A 19,234-nucleotide genomic window follows, 5' to 3' on the forward strand; every position below is an offset into this window, starting at 1 on the left:
GCTGTTATCTGTGTGGGGAGGAATGCGTCTGCGTATGTCTTTGTTTGTCTGTGTGTGTGTGTGTGTGTGTGTGTGTGTGTGTGTGTGTGTGTGTGTGTGTGTGTGTGTGTGTGTGTGTGTACGTGTACTGTATGTGTATGTGTGTGTGTGTTTATATGCTTGCAGATCTTTTTTTATGTGTGTGTGTGGGGGGGGGGGGTGCAATTGTGTTTATATGTGTCTATTGTGTGTGAATATCTCTATATGAGCAGGTCCCCTTTTATTTCATATAAGAGTTACAAAACAGACGAATAAAACAGATACATAAATAGATAAAAAAAGGACTGAGACGAACACAAGAAAGGTAGAGAGGGGAGATGGGCGTGTGTTAACAAGTGAGCATCGACAGGCGTCCGTGAGGGTACATCCCCAGGGAGCTATACATCTAGGGTCCTTGGAATATGCTGTAGTGTTCTGTCTCTCCACCAGAGGGACAGAAGAATAGAGGATGAAATAAGATAGAATGGACAGCATGAGAGAGAGAGAGAGAGAGAGAGAGAGAGAGAGAGAGAGAGAGAGAGAGAGAGAGAGAGAGAGAGAGAGAGAGAGAGAGAAAGGGGGGGGGGGGTTAAGGGAAGGAGGAAGGTGGGAGAATAAAGGAGAGCGTGGGAAGGTATTTAGACGTGAAGGAGAGAGAGAGAGAGAGAGAGTGAACGTCAAGTATGTGGGCAAATGGTGAAATCAGGATAACACTTTCGATGACAGTCAACAATAGAGCTGTCATCTCTCTCCACCCCCCCCCCCCCCCCCCCACCCCTCTCCGCCTCTTCCTCTTTCCCCTCCCATTCGACCTTTTCGCTTCTCCCTTCCCCCACTTTCCCTCCCTTTTTCCAACTTTCTCGTTACCCTTTCTCCTTCTGCACCTCCCCTTCCCCTTTCCCCCTTCTTCCCCTCCCCCTCCCCTCTTCCCTTTCTTCTCCTCCTCCTCCCCCTCTCCTCCTTCTCTTCTCCTCTTCCCCTCTCTCCTCCTCCTCTTCCCCCTCCCTTTCTTTCTTATTATTCCCATCCAGTACGCCCCCCCCCCCATTACTCCGTGACGTCACGAGAAGGGGCTGCGTTGAAATTCACTGTTGTTTCCATTACCGGCTTGATTCAAACGCCAGGAGAGTCATAGTCTGGTCTCGATTTATATGTCGTTGTTCAGTTTATGGCGGATTTCACTCCGGCGTTTCGGTCCCAGCTGTCTTTGCGCTGTTCGTTAGTTCGTTATGGCGGGGTGCTGGTGTTTATTTATGATTGATTTTGGCTCCTTTTTTTGAAGGGAAGGGGTGGGAATGTTGGGTTACACACACACACACACACACACACACACACACACACACACACACACACACACACACACACACACACACACACACACACACACAGTCATTGCCAACCCTCCTTCCCTCGCTGAAATATGAGTGACCATCCATCAGATCTTGCTGTAATCTGCAACGTTAAGCTTTAGGGTGTACTTCCAAGTGCTGGGGATTTAACGTTAGAGTGAATCCTCCCCTCCCCCTTCTACCCCTTTCTTCCACCCCCACCCCCTAACCTCTAGCTCCACCCCATCCCCCCCACCCACACCTCTCTCACTTTCCCCACGCGCTTTAGCCTATCTCCTCTCCCCCCATTCCCCCCTCCCCCCACTCTCACCCAACCCCCAACCGCACACTCGATCCCCTCCCCCCCCCTCTCACTTTCCCCTTCCCCTGAGCCTATTCTTCCCCCCCCCCTCCCCCTCCATCCCACCCAACCCTTCCCCTACTAATTATTTCTACTCAAAATCCCTGTCATTATTTTAACGTCGCTTTACGTTTTCTTTTCTGTGAGGGAAATTTTAGAATTGATTAATGCGGTGTGTTGTGTCTGTGTGTGTGTATGTGTGTGTTTTTGTGTGTGTGTGTGTGTGTGTGTGTGTGTGTGTGTGTGTGTGTGTGTACGTGTGTGTGTGTGTGTGTGTGTATGTGTATATGTGTGTCCGCGTGTGTACGTGTGAGTGTTTATGTGTATGTTGAGAGAGGGTGTATGTGCGTGTGTGTTGTCTGCCAGTCTACCCGCCTGTCTGCGTGTCTGTGTCTGCGAGAGTCAGCGCCTGTACCCATTGCTCGCGTTTAAAGGCGATCCGCGCATTACCGTGACCCGTATTTCTGCCACAGTAAACAGGACATGCGCATGAGGCAAACAAGAGTGTTTACCCCTCCAGTAAGGTGATCCAGGTAGGGAAGACCCTCATGTCACCCCCGTTAGAAGGGCGGGCGAGGAGGAGGAGGAGGGGGGAGGGGTGTTATGAGTGGACGGGGGATATGAGGGGGAGGGAGGGTGTGAGTGCATCATGTGTCGCCCCGAAACCACATGGCGGCGAGTCGGGAATGAATGACTGGCCGGGAGACTGATTTCAACTTGATGTGCATGCGACTGTCTGCATCTACGTACAGTATAATAACGTCATAGTAGAGTTGCACTCGTATAATGATGTATTAATCGTACCCGAGCTTTTCCCGAGTGCGGATGTAACTTAGCGCGCACACGTCGATGTAAATACTTGTAAGCACATGTAGGAAACTATATTGACACTCGTGAGCACGTGCAGGTACGAGCGGGACGACCTGTCAGTCAAGGAGTATTGGTAACTAGAGCTCATATCGATGTCTCAGGCGATTCTCAACCTTCCGTCACCGACACATAGAGCTCTTTTCGTCTGATAACCCACGCGCACGTGCCTCTCACACCTGCGACGCTGTTTGTTCGTATGTCCGTGTGTGTGTGTGTTTTATGTATATGAGAACGTCTAGTGTCCAGTGCATGCAGCACAGACAAACAAACATACAGAAAGGCAAACAAAGAGACAAACACCTTGAAACAATAATCTCAAAGCTAGGATCTTCTGACATAACGAAATCATCCTTTACATTTGTATTCAACACGTTGTAGAAAGCATATGCGATCTCACCCCCAGTAGGACACGCACGGACGCACGCACGCCCGCCCGCCCGCCCGCCCGCCCGGACGCACGCACGCACAGAGGGCTGAGGTGAGGCTGCTGGCCCCACAGTACGGGAGGTGCCGCTCTGCCGTTAACTCCGGGTTGTGGTGCCGGGCGCTCTCTGGGGTCCTTGTCTCGCTCCCAACCAAGGAGAGCTGATCGGGACAGCTCACTGGCTCGATATGTTTTAGGAAATTCGTTAGTTTGTTGATTTTATTTCTTTATTATTGATGTGGAAATCGAATGTAGTGTTAATATTCATTGGATTTTGTTAATATAATTTTGACGGGTGATTTGTGGAATCGACTACGATACAGTGGAAATGTGGAAAAAAAACGTCAACAGAAACGAAGATTACTTATCGCATTGTAGAATGCTATCAGTCATATGATGAAGTGGTATTTAAAGAAAGAAAAAACAACCCCAACATTTCTATAATAATAACTTTTTGACAGTGACTATAACTGGCGTTGAGTGTGGTATGTGCATGGTGCTGGTGCATGCAAAAATAGCGAGACCATTTTTGTTGCCGAAGTTGTTGCAGTAGCCGTGAGTGGAAGGCCTGGGGAAGGTCCGTTTTCGCCAGGAAATTAAATACGGTGTAGTTCCCCGTAGACTTTTCCCACACAATCTTTGCGCGTGTTGAAGTTTAGTGATGTTGAGGAATAAGAGTAGCGAGCGGTATAAGGAAGAGGGAAAGGAAGGAGAGGAGAGGAGAAGAGAGAGGAGAGGGGGTAAGAAAGAAGGTAGAGCGAAAGAGAAATAAGAAGAGAGAGGGAATAAGGAGGGAGAACGCGTAATAGGCAAAAGTATGATAATAAATCAGATATGTTTTCGTAATTATCTTAGCATGGGTAACTTCTGAAGAACCCTCTTACTTAGATTATACGATAAGACACAATTTGAGATAAGAGGGAAGGGCGATAGAAAAGATAACGTCCTTAAAGAGAAACAAAGATAAAGCGAGAAAGAAAGCCAGTGAGATACATTGGTAGACAGACAGACAGACAGACAGACTGATACAGAGAAGTTATTAAATATGAAAACATAAAACAGAGAGGTACGGAGAATGAACCGTAAATCGGGAGAGTGATAAGAACAACAGAGAGAGAGAGAGAGAGAGAGAGAGAGAGAGAGAGAGAGAGAGAGAGAGAGAGAGAGAGAGAGAGAGAGAGAGAGAGAGAGAGAGAGAGAGAGAGAGAGAAAGAGAGAGAGAAGTACGACAATGAGAGAGAGAGGAAGTAGCTTAAAGTAAGGTTAACGGAAATGAGAACATATAAGCTTTTTTAAACTGGAAGAAAACGAATAAAGGAGAGAGAACGTTAGTGTTGGTCATGGAGAGGAGGAAACAGACTCGTGTGTGTGTGTTTATGTAACTAGGTTTGTATTTGTGAAAGAGAGAAACAAAGAAAGATATTTTGTGCGTGATGGTTTATATATATTTACTAAAGTGTGTCTGCGGATGTGTGTATGTGTGAGTGTGTGCGTGTATGGGTGTATGTGTATGCGTGAACGTGTATGTGCGTGTGAGTGTGCGTGTACGTGTGTGCGTGTGTGTCGGACGGCACCTGTAGAGTCAAATTTCCGTATCTTCCCGTAAGATCTCTACGCTGAGGACACCACGCGCCCGCGGCGAAGATATCACATTGTGGCTGCCTTTGTTTTTAGACTGTTATCGCCAGGAGCTTGTGCGTGTCTGAGCTACTGAATGGGCGGCCATTATCGGGGTGATACGAGAGGCTTCTCTCTCTCTCTCTCTCTCTCTCTCTCTCTCTCTCTCTCTCTCTCTCTCTCTCTCTCTCTCTCTCTCTCTCTCTCTCTCTCTCTCTCTCTCTCTCTCTCTCTCTCTCTCTCTCTCTCTCTCTCTCTCTCTCTCTCTCTCTCTCTCTCTCTCTCTCTCTCTCTCCTCTCTCTCTCTCTCTCTCTCTCTCTCTCTCTCTCTCTCTCTCTCTCTCTCTCTCTCTTTCCTCTCTCTCCCTCTCCTCTCCCTCTCCTCTCTCCTCCCTCCTCCCTCTCCTCTCCCCTCCCTCTCCCTCCCTCCCTCCTTCTCTCGCTCTCTCTCCCTCCCTCTCTCTCTTCTTTCATCTCCCTCTCTCTTTCCTCTTTCCTACTTTCCCTCGTAAATCCTTACATACCTAAACCGATACATTCCAATATATCCACGTAAATAATAACGCTATCGAAGTCGCTCCCTCTCCCCGTTATTCTATTCTCCCTCACCCGCCTATCCGTCTCCCCCCCCCCCCCCCTCCACTCTCCTTCCTTCGAGCAGATTCACTCGCACACAAGTATCTCTCTGGAGGGAAGAGCGACGAAGAGAGGCGAGGCTGAGAGAGCGAGAGAGAGAGAGAGAAAAAGAGAGGGAGAGAGAGAGGGAGAGCCTAGTAGGTGGGGGAGGGTGGTAGAGGGAGGGCAGTGTTGGGTAGTGGGGAAGGGTGGGAGGGTGGGGGCGAACATGTCTGATCTAGGGCCGTCTTCTAACAGAGGCAGCAGGAAAATTGACGCACAGACGTGATCGCCAGACACGAGTGAGAGAGGGAGAGAGAGAGAGAGAGAGAGAGAGAGAGAGAGAGAGAGAGAGAGAGAGAGAGAGAGAGAGAGAGAGAGAGAGAGAGAGAGAGAGGGGGGGGGGGCAGAGGACGGAGAGAGAGGAGGGGGGGCGGAGGACAGAGAGAGAGAGAGAGAGGGGGGTGGAGGACGAAATGAGAAACAGACAGACAGACAGACAGACAAACTAACAGAGAAGGGGAGAGAAAGGGAGAAGGGTGAGAAGAGAAAAAAACTAGGTTACTAGGAAGATAAGGGTATCAGAGAGATCTACACCGAGAGTGCCAGATTCGGAGGAGGAAACGAGATAAGGGCGTCAGACAGAGCCACAATAATAGTGCCAAATTCGAAGGAGGAAAAGGGGGAAACATAACAGACCAGCGCGAGGGAAGGGTAGCAGCCAGACAGACACAGCTCCAAAACGTCTCCAGACAGCGCCAGACGGAATAAGTAGAAGGCTTTAAGACCGCCACTCTAATATTGCTGGACAAAACACCGCATTATAAGACGGACTTAAAGATAGCCGAGTGGACGGACTGTCGGGGGGACGAACAGAGAGCAAGATAAGCTGATAATGAGAATGGGTGGATAGGCAACAGACAACAGGCGAGACAGGCAGACACAATAGACAGACAAGATCAGACCAGACAGACTAGACAGACTGACAGACAGACCAGACCAGCCAGGCCAGACGGACCCTTCCTGCAATGAACGCAATCTATCCTGGGTCTCCCGTTATTCGAACTTGCCCTAAATTTCCACAAAGTCACTTGATGGTTCTGGTGGTGCTGCTGCTGCACTGACTCTAGAGGGGAAACAAAGGGAGGGAAAGGGAGAGAGAGAGAGAGAGAGGAGGAGGAAAGGGAGAGAGAAAAGGAGAGAGAGAGAGGGAGGGAGGGAGGGAGGGAGGGAGGGAGGGGGAGGGGGAAGGAGGGGAGAGGGAGAGGGGGAGAGAGATAGAAGAAAAAGAAAGAGAAAGAGTGAGATGGATCGAAAGCGAAAGATAAAAAAAATTACAGTGAATGGAATAGAGACGATAAAGGAAGAGAGGAAAAACAATCGGACAGATAAAGGAATATAAGGGGCTAGAGAATAAACGCATATAGGCATATATATCCCGCAGCACCGAAGGACAGAGAGAAACTAAAAAATATATACACACACAAATGTAGGTCAATGGGGAAACTTTGACAGGGAGAACTAATGTAAAATCTATGAGTATGGGAGTTGGTGCACATCTTCTGTGATAGCGAGAGAACCCAAGATTTTAATTAGGAAATGGTGTTGGAGGGGAAACGCGAGATGAGATTAGTGCATTCGGACCCCCAGGAGACTCGGAGAGAACTGGAAGGAGAGGGAAACGAGAGGAAGATGGAGAGGAGGAGAGTTGAGGGGAAGTCATTGTAGAGGGGACATGAGGAATAATGCAAGTGTGGATGAGATGGTTCGGGAGAGAGAGTAGAGGGAGGGAGGGACACGAGACACAGACAGGGAGAGACAGAGACAGGTAAAGAAAGAAAGATAGGGAAAAAAAAAGGAGAATAAAGACCCCCACAACAGAACAGAAACTGCCATGCCATGCCCAGCTGCCGGTCGTCACCCCACTAAATCGGGACCCAAAGTTAAGCGAAGAATCGGCGACCGAGTGAAGGGTCGAGAGTCACTCTTCCTCCTCCTCCTCCTCCTCCTCTTCCTCCTCGTCCTTAGTCCGGTCGATTGCATCTTTTCTCTGCCTTCCTGTCTAGAGTAATTGGAAAGTGTCCGCGAGATCGAATACCCCCCCTCCACCCCTTTTTCTTTGAAGGGGGGGGGGGGGAGGTGGCAGTCATATTTATAGGATTCGATCACGGTGGAAAACGACTTTTTTTCGTTTTTTTTTTCGTTTTTTTTTATCGTAGTGCCTCCGATTTAACTTCTTTTTTTTTTTGTCTTAATATTCCCACAGAACAGAAAACAAAACATTAACGACCACTGCCATGATAATGTGATATCATAAATAGAAATAAAAAACCCACATATCATCCTCCGCCGTCTCCATATCCGCCTTATATAATGAATAAAAGATAACGAAGGGCGTGAGGGCGCAGAAACGACCCCACATATCACGTAGGACGACATCTTTTTTTTCTCGCTCTCTCGATCTTCTTCCTCGTAAGAGCTAAGCATCACCGAGATATATGGCGAAGTGTCCGTCGGTGATCAGGTCGAGAGAGTGAAATAAGAGCCCGGAGTGTCTTCCTCCCCCCACCCAAATCCTCCTCCTCCTCCTCCTCCTCCTCCTCCTCCTCCTCCTCCTCCTCCTCCTCCTCCCGACCCCCCCCGTGATCAGATCGAAAGTGAAATAAGAGGGTTGAGTATCACCCTCCCCCCCTCCCCCTCCCCCCACCCCTCCTCCCCTTTAAACAGACGATGAGGACGCTCTGGAAATATTTCGTGCGGTGAGAGCGGGGGAAGGAAAATAAAGGAAGAGGGGAGATAAATAAGGAAAAGAAAGAAAGAAAGAAAGGGAAAAAATAAGGAAAGGCAACAATATAATGTGGAGGAGAAATATGGAAAATTAGAACAGAAAAAAAGGAAAGAAAAGTGAAATATAAGGGAAATGAAAGAAAAACTATAGTGGAGGGAAAATAAGGAAAAGTAGAAAGAACGAAGGAATAAACTATAAACTCCATGATCGAGGAATAGACGAATAAGTGTCAAAGGAAAAGGAGAGAACAGTGTTTGGCGGACAATACCGAGCGTCTCGTCAGCGCGGAGGCCTCCATGACAGCGCCAGGAGAGAGAGCAGAGTGCCATGGTGCCCCTTGTCCCTCCCCCTCCCCGGCAACGAGACATAAACGCGAGTGAAAGGCCGCAGGAAAATATTTCTGTCGCGTAAAAGACTCGAGGCCGAATCCGGGAAGCCTCGCCAGTGGCCCTCTCGGTGGCACCGTGCCACGCCCACCGCGCTAAAGCCCCTTGGTGTTCAGCTGGAACGTCTCAGGCCGTCGAGATGGGCTTCGACCCGCGATATCTCTTCTGTAAGTCGGGCTCCTGTAAGTCGTTCTCGAGATGGAGGTCGTCCTCGATGGAGTTACGCTTTCTTCTTCGTGTTCTTACTGTTCGTCTTCCTTTCTTCTTCTTCTTCTTCGTCTTCGTCTTCATCTTCTTCTCCTTGTTGTTGGTCTTTTTTTTCTTCTTCTTCTTCTTCTTCTTCGTCTTCATCTTCGTCTTCTTCTCCTTGTTGTTCTTGGTCTTGTTGTTGGTCTTTTTTTTCTTCTTCTTCTTCTTCTTCTTCTATTTCTTCTTCTTCTTCACTCTGCAGCTCTTGTTCCTGTCCCAGCTACTGAGATGTTTCCACTCTCGCTTTCTTTATTTCTCTTTCTTTTCTTTTTTTTTCTCTCTTTCTCTTTCTCTCTCTCTCTCTCTCTGTTTACCACATTATGCAACAGGATCTGCATCACATACCTGTATTGTTATTGCAATTTCACCACCAGCATCATGAATCATCCTCTTACGTGACAGTTTACCGCCACTATTATTGCATAACCAACAACACCTAACCGTCATGGAAATCTTTGCAGCAGAATTACCATATTTGTTATGGTTATCACAGTGTTTCGTGCCATTAAGGTCACTCCTATGATAGCAAAAATGCCCTCTCCACTTCGTGTTTCCCCTCGTCCCGCCCTCACTCTTCTTCCTCCTTCATCCCCTCATATTTCCTATTCCCTCCTTCTTTTCCCCTCTGAGCCTCCCCCCCCCCCCCCCTGGCATCTCGCTCGGGGCTGATCTAAAAACGAGAAAAAAAAGTTTCGTCTCCCATCTCAAAGACAAGAGTAATGAGGTCTGCTTTACCCCACCCCGCATCCCTCTTTTCCCCTCAACGGATCCTTTTCACTCTTTTTTTCCCATTTTGCCTTCCTCCTCTCTTCCTTTTCCCCTCTTTTTCCCTTCTACCTTCCTTTCTCTCATCCGTTTGTCTTCCCCTTCTCTACCCTTTCCTCTTGCGTCTTCCTGTGTCTCTTTCTTTTCCCTATTCCTCTTTTTCTCTTTACCTTTGCTCCTTTACCCTTCTCCATTTTCCTTTATCTCTTTCCACTTTCTTTTTTTCACTTCCTTTCATATTCTTTTCCTCCATTTTCTCCTTGTTCCTTTTCCTCATCCTCCCCTTCCCCTCTTCCTTCTTTTCTGCTCTTCCTCGCCTTTTCCCTTGTCCCTTCCCCTCTTCCTCTTTTTGTCCCTTTCTCCTATCCCTCTTCTTCCCCTTCCCCTCTTTCTTCTTTTCTGCTCTTCCTCGCCTTTTTCCTTATCCCCGCCCCTCTTCCTCTTTTTTGTCTCTTCCCCCTATCCTTCTTCCTCCCCTTTCCCTCCTGCCCCTTCTCCTCTTCCTCCCCTTTCCCTCAAGCCCCTTCTCCTCTTCCTCTCCTTTCCCTCCTGCCGCTTCTCTTCCTCCCCTTTCCCCTTGTCCTTTCCCTCCCCTTTCCCCTCACCATATCGCCTCTCCTTTCCCTTTTCCTCTCCCATGTGGAGGCAAGATGAAACGGGCGGAATATGGTCACTTGTTGATCCTCAGGAAAGCCTTTGGATGAGCGATCTCTGCGTTATGGCTAAATCATGAGAGAGAGAGAGAGAGAGAGAGAGTGAGAGAGAGAGAGAGAGAGAGAGAGAGAGAGAGAGAGAGAGAGAGAGAGAGAGAGAGAGAGAGAGAGAGAGTGAGTGAGTGCGAGGGAGGGAGGGAGGAAGGGAGGGTGGGTGGGTAAGAGCGCCTGCAGGAAAGCGGAGTGGGAGAGAGAGAGGGGGAGGGAGGGAGGGAGGGAGAGAGGGAGAGGGGAGAGGGGAGAGGAGAGAGAGAGAAGGAGAGCAAGGGAGGGAGGGAGGGTGGGTGGGTGCAACCATCAACCCATTCGGCGATCAGCGCCTTCGCCTGCATGGATCCAGCCTTGGGTCGTGTTCGCTGACGCTGTTTACGACGATCTCGACACGGAGCACTCTCCTCCTCCATCCTCATCCTCCTCTCTGCCTCTCTTCCTCGTTTCTGATCGTTCCCAGGGTTTCTTACGCTCAATTTCTCCCAGTCTCTCCTTCCTACTGTCTCTCGATCAATCTGTCTATATGTCTATCTACGTGTCTCTCTTCCCTTTTCTCTCTTTTCAAAATCTTGTCCTCTCCAGTTCCCGCTGTATCAGCCCATTGTTCATGGCCAGGACTCATCCTCCCTGCTCTTTAAAGCAATATAGAGACATACTCTTTGTCCCAGACTTAACGACTTGATTAAATTGTTTTGTTCCCGGCCTAATCACCTCGTTCGTTCGCGTCTCTAGTTCCCCCTGTCTGCGCATTTCTATCCATTTTCTATTTCCCATTTTCTGTCTTTCATATTCTGTTTTCCATTTCCCATTTTCTGTCTTTCATATTCTGTTTTCCGTTTCCCGGCCTAATCACCTCGTTCGTTCGCGTCTCTAGTTCCCCCTGTCTGCGCATTTCTATCCATTTTCCATTTCCCATTTTCTGTCTTCCCTATTTTGTTTTCCATTTCCCATTTTCTGTCTTCCCTATTTTGTTTTCCATTTCCCATTTTCTGTCTTCCCTATTTTGTTTTCCATTTCCCATTTTCTGTTTATATTTCCTAGCTTTAGTTTTCCATATCCCATTCGCTATTATTTCACAATCTATACGCTGGTTCCCGTTTCCATTTCTAAATTCCTATATGCCATTTCCTATATTCCCTCGTCTCTTCCCCTCGCATGCTTTCCAGTTATTCTGCCTTCCTTCCAGTTCGTCATTTCAGCTTCAGCGAACGCGGAGACGAGGAAATGGAGTAAAAGTTCTTTCCGTCCTCTCTCGTTTTCTTTTTTTCTTTCTTCCTCCATTTACATTGGGAATACTTATCATAAAAGTTATCCGCGAAGGCATTGCGCGGCATTCTTTCTCTTATTTATGCGAGAATGTTTCTTCAAGACGAATCCCCGATAGTCGAAAAGGATGGGATATAAATAGGCATTTTCCACCCTAATGACCAGAGCCAATTACGCTTAAAGGGAACCAGTAGTTCCGGAGAGGGAAGGGAGGCGCGCGCTCTCTTTCTCTCTCAATTAATCCTAAGCGGTTTAGTTCACGACACATGGGGAGGGGAGGAGGAGAGGGGAGAGGGGAAAGAGGAAGAGGAAGAGAAGGGGAAAGAGGAGATGGAAAAGAGAAGGAGGAGGAGGAGAGGGGAAAGAGGAAGAGGAGGAGATGGGAAATTGGAGGAGAGGGGGAAGAGGAGATAGAAAAGAGGAGGAAAAGGGAAAAAGGAGGAGGGGAGGGGTTATAGGAGGAGGATTAGAGGGAAAAGAGGAAGAGGAAGGCCAAGATTTTCAAGGATGGTAAGACGAGGGGGGAGGGCTAAGTAGGTATGAGAGGAGGGAGGGAGGGAGGAAGGGAGGGAGGGAGGAAGAAAGGGAGGGAGGAAGGAAGGAAGGGAGGGAGGGAGGGAGGGTGGGAGGCAGCAACATGTATCAATTTTTCAACCCATTATGTTCAGGGACGCTCTTACGTGTACCATTAGCAACAATATTATAGATTATTGTTTCAGATTTCAATTACGGTTGCTGCCTCTCTTTTCGAAATTTTCGTTGACGTTTTTTATGTCGTTTTTTACATAACAAACTCGTCCGGTTTGATCTAGGTCATTGTGAGCGACCGACCCGCAGTTAGGTCAAAGGCCGAAGGTGATTAGCGTTGTTTGTTCATTTTATCATTTATTTTGTTTCATTGTTGAATGTTTTTATTTTATTTTTATTTTTTTGTGATTATAATATATCTTTCCTTCTGTCTCAGTTACCTTGTTTTATTTATATAATTTTCTTTCTAATACTCCTTTTTTTACTTTTTTTATCCGATCACCTCAAACTTAATTTCTTTCTTTGCCTTCTTTCTCCCCTTTCTCGTCTCTTTCTTGCTTTATCTCTAAACTCCCTTTCTCTCTCATTCTCTCGCCCCAATAACCTCCAGCTGTAACGAAAATCATATTTCTGAGCCGGAAAAGATATTTCCCAGCCTGGCCTACTTTTTTCCTCCCCCCCCCCCCGCCCCCCTCACCTTACCCCCCCCCCCCCCCCGTACACTCCCCTGCCCCCCAGCGAAAATCCCAGCTGACCACAGTAGGCCTACCTCGCCCTCGATCTTGTGGTTAAATGAAAACGTAATCCATCCCGGCCTATCGTGACCTAAATAAAGCATAAAAGAAAGGAAAGGTCGATAGATAGATAGATAAATAGATATTATGTTTGCTTGTTTATTTCTTTTTTAATATTTCTCCCGACAAGATTTCATTCTTGCTCTCCCTGCAAAAAGAAAAAGAAAATTTATAGACTGATATATAGATAGACAAAGAGATGGAATCTATCAACTTTACCTGACGAAATTTCCCCTCCTCTATTCACGACCTGTACATAAAAGTAATTAGATAAATAGACAGATCTAAATCTTTCACATTTCCCCTTAACTCCACTTCCCCTCCTGCACTCACTGCCTGATAATAAAGTTGATCCCTAAATGGAACATTCGCCACTTGACTGATTGCAAAGGCTTTTAGGATTTACTGACAGCAACTCGTATTAATATGCACTCGCCGAGAGGACTGGGAACGCTGTGGACATTTCGCTTTGAATCCCCTTGTCAATTTTTTTGTCTATTCTTTGTATCCCTTTCTGATACACTGTTTGTTGGATATTCCATTCGCTTGAGTGGGGAGGGGAAGGGGTGGGACGTTGGGGGGGAGGGGGGAGGGGGGGGGGTGCGTCTCGGGTGTGTGTGTGTGTGTGTGTGTGTGTGTGTGTGTGTGTGTGTGTGTGTGTGTGTGTGTGTGTGTGTGTGTGTGTGTTTTCCACTTGCGTTTTTCCTGCTATTTTTATTTGTTTTGTGTTGTCTTTTTATTTCATCCCGTTCTTTTAAATTGATCTTTCTGTCAATCTCTCTTCTCTCTTTTCTCTTCTCTTTTCTCTCCTATGTTATTTCTCTCTGTTCTAGTAATCTCTTTCCTCTCTTCTCTTTTCTCTTTCACGTCTCTCCCTCTTCTCAATCTTTCTTCTCTATCTTTCTTCTCTATCTTCTCTTTCTTCTCTCTCCCTCTCTCTCTTCTCTCTCTCTCTCTCTCTCTCTCTCTCTCTCTCTCTCTCTCTCTCTCTCTCTCTCTCTCTCTCTCTCTCTCTCTCTCTCTCTCTCTCTCTCCTCTCTCCCTCTCTCCCTCTCTCTCTCTCTCCTCTCTCCCTCTCTCCCTCTCTCCCACTCTCCCACTCCCCCCACCCCTCTCTCTCTCTCTCTCTCTCTCTCTTTCTCTCTCTCTCTCTCTCTCTCTCTCTCTCTCTCTCTCTCTCTCTCTCTCTCTCTCTCTCTCTCTCTCTCTCTCTCTCTCTCTCTCTCTCTCTCTCGTGTCGTTATCTTTCCCTCCACCCCCCTTCTCTCCTTCCCTCTCATCTCTCCCTCCTCTCTCTCTTCCTCTCTTCCTCATCTCTTCCTCATCTCTCCCTCCCTCCCCCCCTCCCTCCCTCCTCTCTCCTTCCTTCCACGACCTGTGACCTTTTCCGCCATTTGCGTAGATGTGTGAGGCGATGTTTACCGGAGAGAATGAGGAAAAGGAGGAAAATTGTCCTTGCATGGAGCGAGAGACGGCGGGCGAGTGAGCGAGTCGGCCAGGGCGTCTTGTGGGAGGAAGGGAGGGAGGGAGGGAAGAAGGGAGGGAGGAGGGAGGGAGAGAAGAAGGGAGGGAGGGAAGAAGGGAGGGAGGGAGGAGGAACGAGAGAGAGAGAGAGAGAGAAAGAGCTTGTGCATTATTAATCCGTTCCTTAGCGTGTCCCGACGCCTTCCTGCGCGCTCTCTTCCAAGATTCCTCCTCTTCCTCGGTTCCTCGGTGTTCCTGTTGACTCGCTCTTTTGTCTCTTTGTTTGTCCGCTTTTTCTCCTTTTGTTTCTCTTCTTTCTCTCGCTTTTAAAGGCGGTTGTTTGTGTTTCCTTCCACTATTATATTCGGAGGTCGCTGGGAAATTCTACACCCGCGTAGATGCCGTTCTCGTCGACCTACTTACTTACTTACTTACTTACTTACTTACTTACTCACTATACTCTGTGTTGAGGTAAAGTGATCAGCATTTCGTTATTTCGCCCCCCACGAGAAGGTTTTGTTGTAATAGCTTAATGTCTTCTGATATTTGAGCGTGTTTTGTGTACAGTCAATTATTCTGATGCTGTTTTTCGTCTTCTTCTTCTTCCATTTCTTCGTCTTGTTTTTCTTTCGTTTTTCCTTCTTCTTGTGTGTGTATGTGTGTGTGCGTGTGCGTGTGCGTGTGAATGCGGGAAAGTACTCTGCTATTCCACTCAACATTATTACTCTCGTCCCTTCCAGACTTCCCGTGTCTCTCCGTCTCATATATAATTTACATTTTCTCCCTCTCACGCGTAGCAAGATGGCCTACATTATTTGAAAAATGGATTTCTGTTTTATCCTTATATGCATAATCCTACCATTGCTTATAGGATGGAGTGTAATGTCTATGGATGCAGGTGTTAAGTTTCACGAGTTTCACTTTTATGGAAAAGTTGTGCATAAAATCATATCCCTTGACAAAACATTTTAAAAATTTCTTCTTTTTTACCATTGTTTACTTTCTTTATCGTATCTGTTATGATAAATGTTGAATTCCTTCCATATATCATCCGTGTTTATTCCTTCACATATATCATAAACGTTCACTTTCTTCTATATGTACTTATATGTGTATACATATGTGTGTGTGTTTTTTTTTTTTTTTTCTATAAATCATAAACGTTTACTTTCATATATACCACAAATGTTTTACTCCCTCTTCCCCTCTAAGTAATAATAATCTCTAAAACCCCACCCCATACTCTAACGCACATACCCACACCCCTCCGCCCGACAGGCTCACGTAGCACCCGATATCAACGAGTCTTTTCTCTCCTTTTCAGGCAACAAGAAGATGGAATACAAGGCCCGGCAGTGGCACGAGAAATGCTTCTGCTGCTGCGTGTGCAAGACGCCCATCGGGACCAAGAGCTTCATCCCCAGGGACCAGGAGATCTACTGCGCCGCCTGCTACGAGGACAAGTTCGCCACTCGATGCGTCAAGTGCAACAAGGTAATGCAAGACAACAATCTATGATTAATTTCTGTTCATGTATCAATTTAAACTAGCGTATCCGATGGATATTTTTATTTTATTTGATCCGGACACTACAACGATCCCTTTCGAAGAAGATATAATTATATAATTTACTAGTAGCAGGACCACGTACAATGTACTTTCTTAATTGTCGTCAATTACATTAACAATATAAGGAATTGCACCACCAGCAGTGACAACAAAAGTACATTTATTTTGGGCAAATCCTGTGTGTTTGGACCCCAAGCTCTGCCGGCATCCCTGACCCACCTTCTCCCCGGCAGATCATCACCTCCGGCGGTGTGACTTACAAGAACGAGCCCTGGCATCGGGAGTGCTTCACCTGCACCAACTGCAGCACCTCCCTGGCCGGCCAGCGCTTCACCTCCAGGGATGACAAGCCCTACTGCGCGGACTGCTTCGGGGAGCTCTTCGCCAAGCGCTGCACCGCCTGCACCAAGCCCATCACAGGTCAGCTCGCGGCTTCGGGAGTTCGGAGTGAGCGTGGAGTCACTGCTCCGGAGCGAAGTCTTATTCGTGTTTTTTTTTTATTTTAATCGTCTGTTGTCTTCTCTAGTAACGTGATTCGATTCTTTTTTTACTTGAGATATTTTTGAACAAAAGTAAAATCAAGAACACCAAGCTTAAGAATTAAGAAAAAAACAACAACCGCCCCCCCAAAAAACACACAAACAAACAAACAATTAAACCGAAAGACTAAAATAAACCTTCTAATTGCAGGCATTGGTGGCACCCGCTTCATCTCCTTCGAGGATAGGCACTGGCACAACGACTGTTTCATCTGCGCCGTGTGCAAAGGGTCCCTGGTGGGCAAGGGCTTCATCACAGACGGCGCCGACATCCTCTGTCCGGAGTGCGCCAAGCAGAAGCTGATGTAAACGTGCTTCGGAGCTGCCTGCGTCCTGGATCAACTCCTCTCTTCGAAACATTTATTTCCAAACGACACAACCATATCTCGTGTTCATATTGTTTGTTTTCTGGAAATGAAGATCTTTTTTTATTATTTTGTGGGTTCACTGGTTTATAATATTTACTTTGTTTACGAGTACTTAACGATGTTTGCTCGGGCGACACTGAAATCAAGTGCCTAAATTTTTCATTCATGTTGCCTGAGACTTGAAACATCACTTGTGAATCTAAAGTACACTAAAATAGTAATAAACTAATTACAAATGGGGAAAAATTGGTGATGTTTCACACTTCTAATGTGCATGCCTTCGACCTATGGACTTTTCCCCTCTTCTCTGTTTAGTATTCTTAGGAGAGATAAGTTTAAAAAAAAAACTTAAAGATATCCGAATCGTCCTACATCAATGTTGTTTTATATATCATGACGTTATCACGGTAACTAGATAGAAAAGTGTTTGGTTTCCTTCTCTTTAGATTCATGCAATATAAGACGTATATTTTGGTGATGTGAAATTCTAGGACAGCAAAGTTAATACGCTATACTTGAAGTCCTTGGAATACGAGTGATCCCCAGAAACAACGTTTTGTAAGAGCTTTTCCTAGGCACATGGATGGACGATCCAATGTACAGTGTAAAGTATAAAGAAAAAGAACTAAATTCCAGTGTTTCATCCTGTTGTCAGTTTTGGAACAAGATTAAGACCAAACACGCAACTCACGGGGAAAATCAGAAAGGAGGCAAAGAAATATCAACATTGTGGATTTATTATTAAGCAGGAAGTAACCGTGTTGCCTTAAATACTGCTGGAATTCCCTGGAATGGTTGTCACTGCCATTATTTCGACTTTGTTTAACTGATATTTTTTTCTATCTCTAACAATAGCTCTGTGAATGCATAAACAAAATATTGATTATTTATTTCACGAGGGTGTTCAAAAGAATCTTCATGCAAAACATGAAAACGAAGAAATAAATTGAGTGATATCAATATGACAATGACATTCGTTCACATCCACCCTCAGTGAGTTCCGTCATTTTGAAATCCACAATTCAAGATGGTGCTTGAGCTCGTTTGCACAATTATTTATATATAAATATATATGTTATTAAAGACGTGGGCCGGCAGAGACCCACACTCACCACAAAAACCCATATATAGATACCCACTGTGTGCAGAAACCCCAGCGCCGATTTTGCATCACGTTAGGCAACCCATGTTTTCTTTTGTATGGAAATCAGAACTTTGGGACAGATTCCTAGCCTATCTATCTATACAGGGTGTAAAAAAAATAAGAAGATAAATGGGTTTATTTTTCTTCCAATTCACTGTATTCTACTTTTTTGTATTTTTTGTTGCTTTTAATTTTTCTTATGATGAATTATGACCTAACTTGGGCTGGACTGTAGATTTGTAGAGAAGTGACCTTATGTTGGCCGTGTTCTGATCCTTGACTAGAGAGTGCCATACCTAAGGAGGTGGAGTGGCAAGGATTCGAACACAATGCTGCCTTAATAGCATTATTCTAACTTAATACTGTAGTATATTCTTGCATAGATTTATTCTTGACAGTTATGCTTAGACTATAGTTGCAATAGCTCTGTTTACTAAGTATTTTCTGAATGTTAGTAACGATGTTTTTGGCATTCATTGCTGGATCTCACGAAGGGAGTGCGAGGCCAGGGACGAACACCTGCCTGGTTTGCATTCACTGACAGATGACTCAACATTCATTACCAAAATGTATTTTACAATTATTCTTAAAATACTTTGGAAATCGGGGCACTAAGAACAAAAAAAAAATGTTGTTCTTTATCCTTTATAAGCTGAATTATAATTATGTATATAATGAAATAAATATACCTAGCTTGCTTAATAACAAAAGTATCACACGTCAAGCATCTGATGTGTGGTAATAATACAACACTGCTCTGTCGCTGTGCGATTCTCTTCAGTATCCCCCGTTTTATTTTCAGTTTTCTTTCTGTTTCTCTCTCTCGCATAATGCTTCGTACAGATTCCCCCTACAGTTTCATTAAATTATTACGATCCTGCCAGTTATGGAATGTTCAGCTCGTATATCTTTTAATACTTTGATGTTGCTAAATTCTTCTCTCTTTATAGAATTGCCTGTTTTATTCCATTATTCAGTGGAGAAATATAAGATGTATATTCAGTAACGATGAATACCATTTGATCGAACTACAATGACTGCGAAATCATGTTAGTGTGTCTGGCCGCTGCGAAGTCGTGTAGACCAGTTCTCAATAGTTCTTATCAACCTGTAATCAATCTCTTTGCCTGTTTGTAATTGAAATATATCATTATCGTCAGTGCCTCCACTCTAAGCATGTGAATTTTCATCCAGAACCATGATATATTGGTAAAACTTACTTCGACCTGATTGTAAACACAAACAAAAGCCTTTGAAGGGAAGAAGTGTCCCTGACTATGCAAAAAAGAAAAGAAAAAAAAAAAAAAACTAATTCCTAGTTTTTCAATAAAGGAAAAATATAACGCTACATGCAATACAATCATCTAAAATGGAATGAATGAAAGAGCATTGACAAAAGTGAACTGTTTCGCACATTTAGAAATAGAACGATGCCAC

At 45.7% G+C, this 19,234-nt stretch overlaps 1 protein-coding gene and 1 long non-coding RNA gene across 2 annotated transcripts in view; both read left to right on the plus strand.

Annotated features, from left to right (window-relative positions):
• Positions 1-19,234, plus strand: part of LOC125042470 — a 285,544-nt gene that overhangs the window by 265,887 nt on the left and 423 nt on the right. The window contains 3 exon segments of the mRNA XM_047638108.1: positions 15,502-15,671; positions 15,980-16,166; positions 16,437-19,234. The exon segment at positions 16,437-19,234 is cut by the window's right edge and continues 423 nt beyond it. Of these exon segments, the coding sequence (XP_047494064.1) occupies positions 15,502-15,671; positions 15,980-16,166; positions 16,437-16,594 (515 nt within the window). The 3' untranslated portion in view covers positions 16,595-19,234.
• On the plus strand, positions 2,655-8,061 carry LOC125042361. The gene is made up of 2 exons (XR_007116344.1): positions 2,655-3,205; positions 7,500-8,061. It is a non-coding gene; the product is annotated as an uncharacterized LOC125042361 (long non-coding RNA).

Source organism: Penaeus chinensis, chromosome 32, assembly GCF_019202785.1.
Source record: "Penaeus chinensis breed Huanghai No. 1 chromosome 32, ASM1920278v2, whole genome shotgun sequence".
Taxonomy (NCBI): domain Eukaryota; kingdom Metazoa; phylum Arthropoda; class Malacostraca; order Decapoda; family Penaeidae; genus Penaeus; species Penaeus chinensis.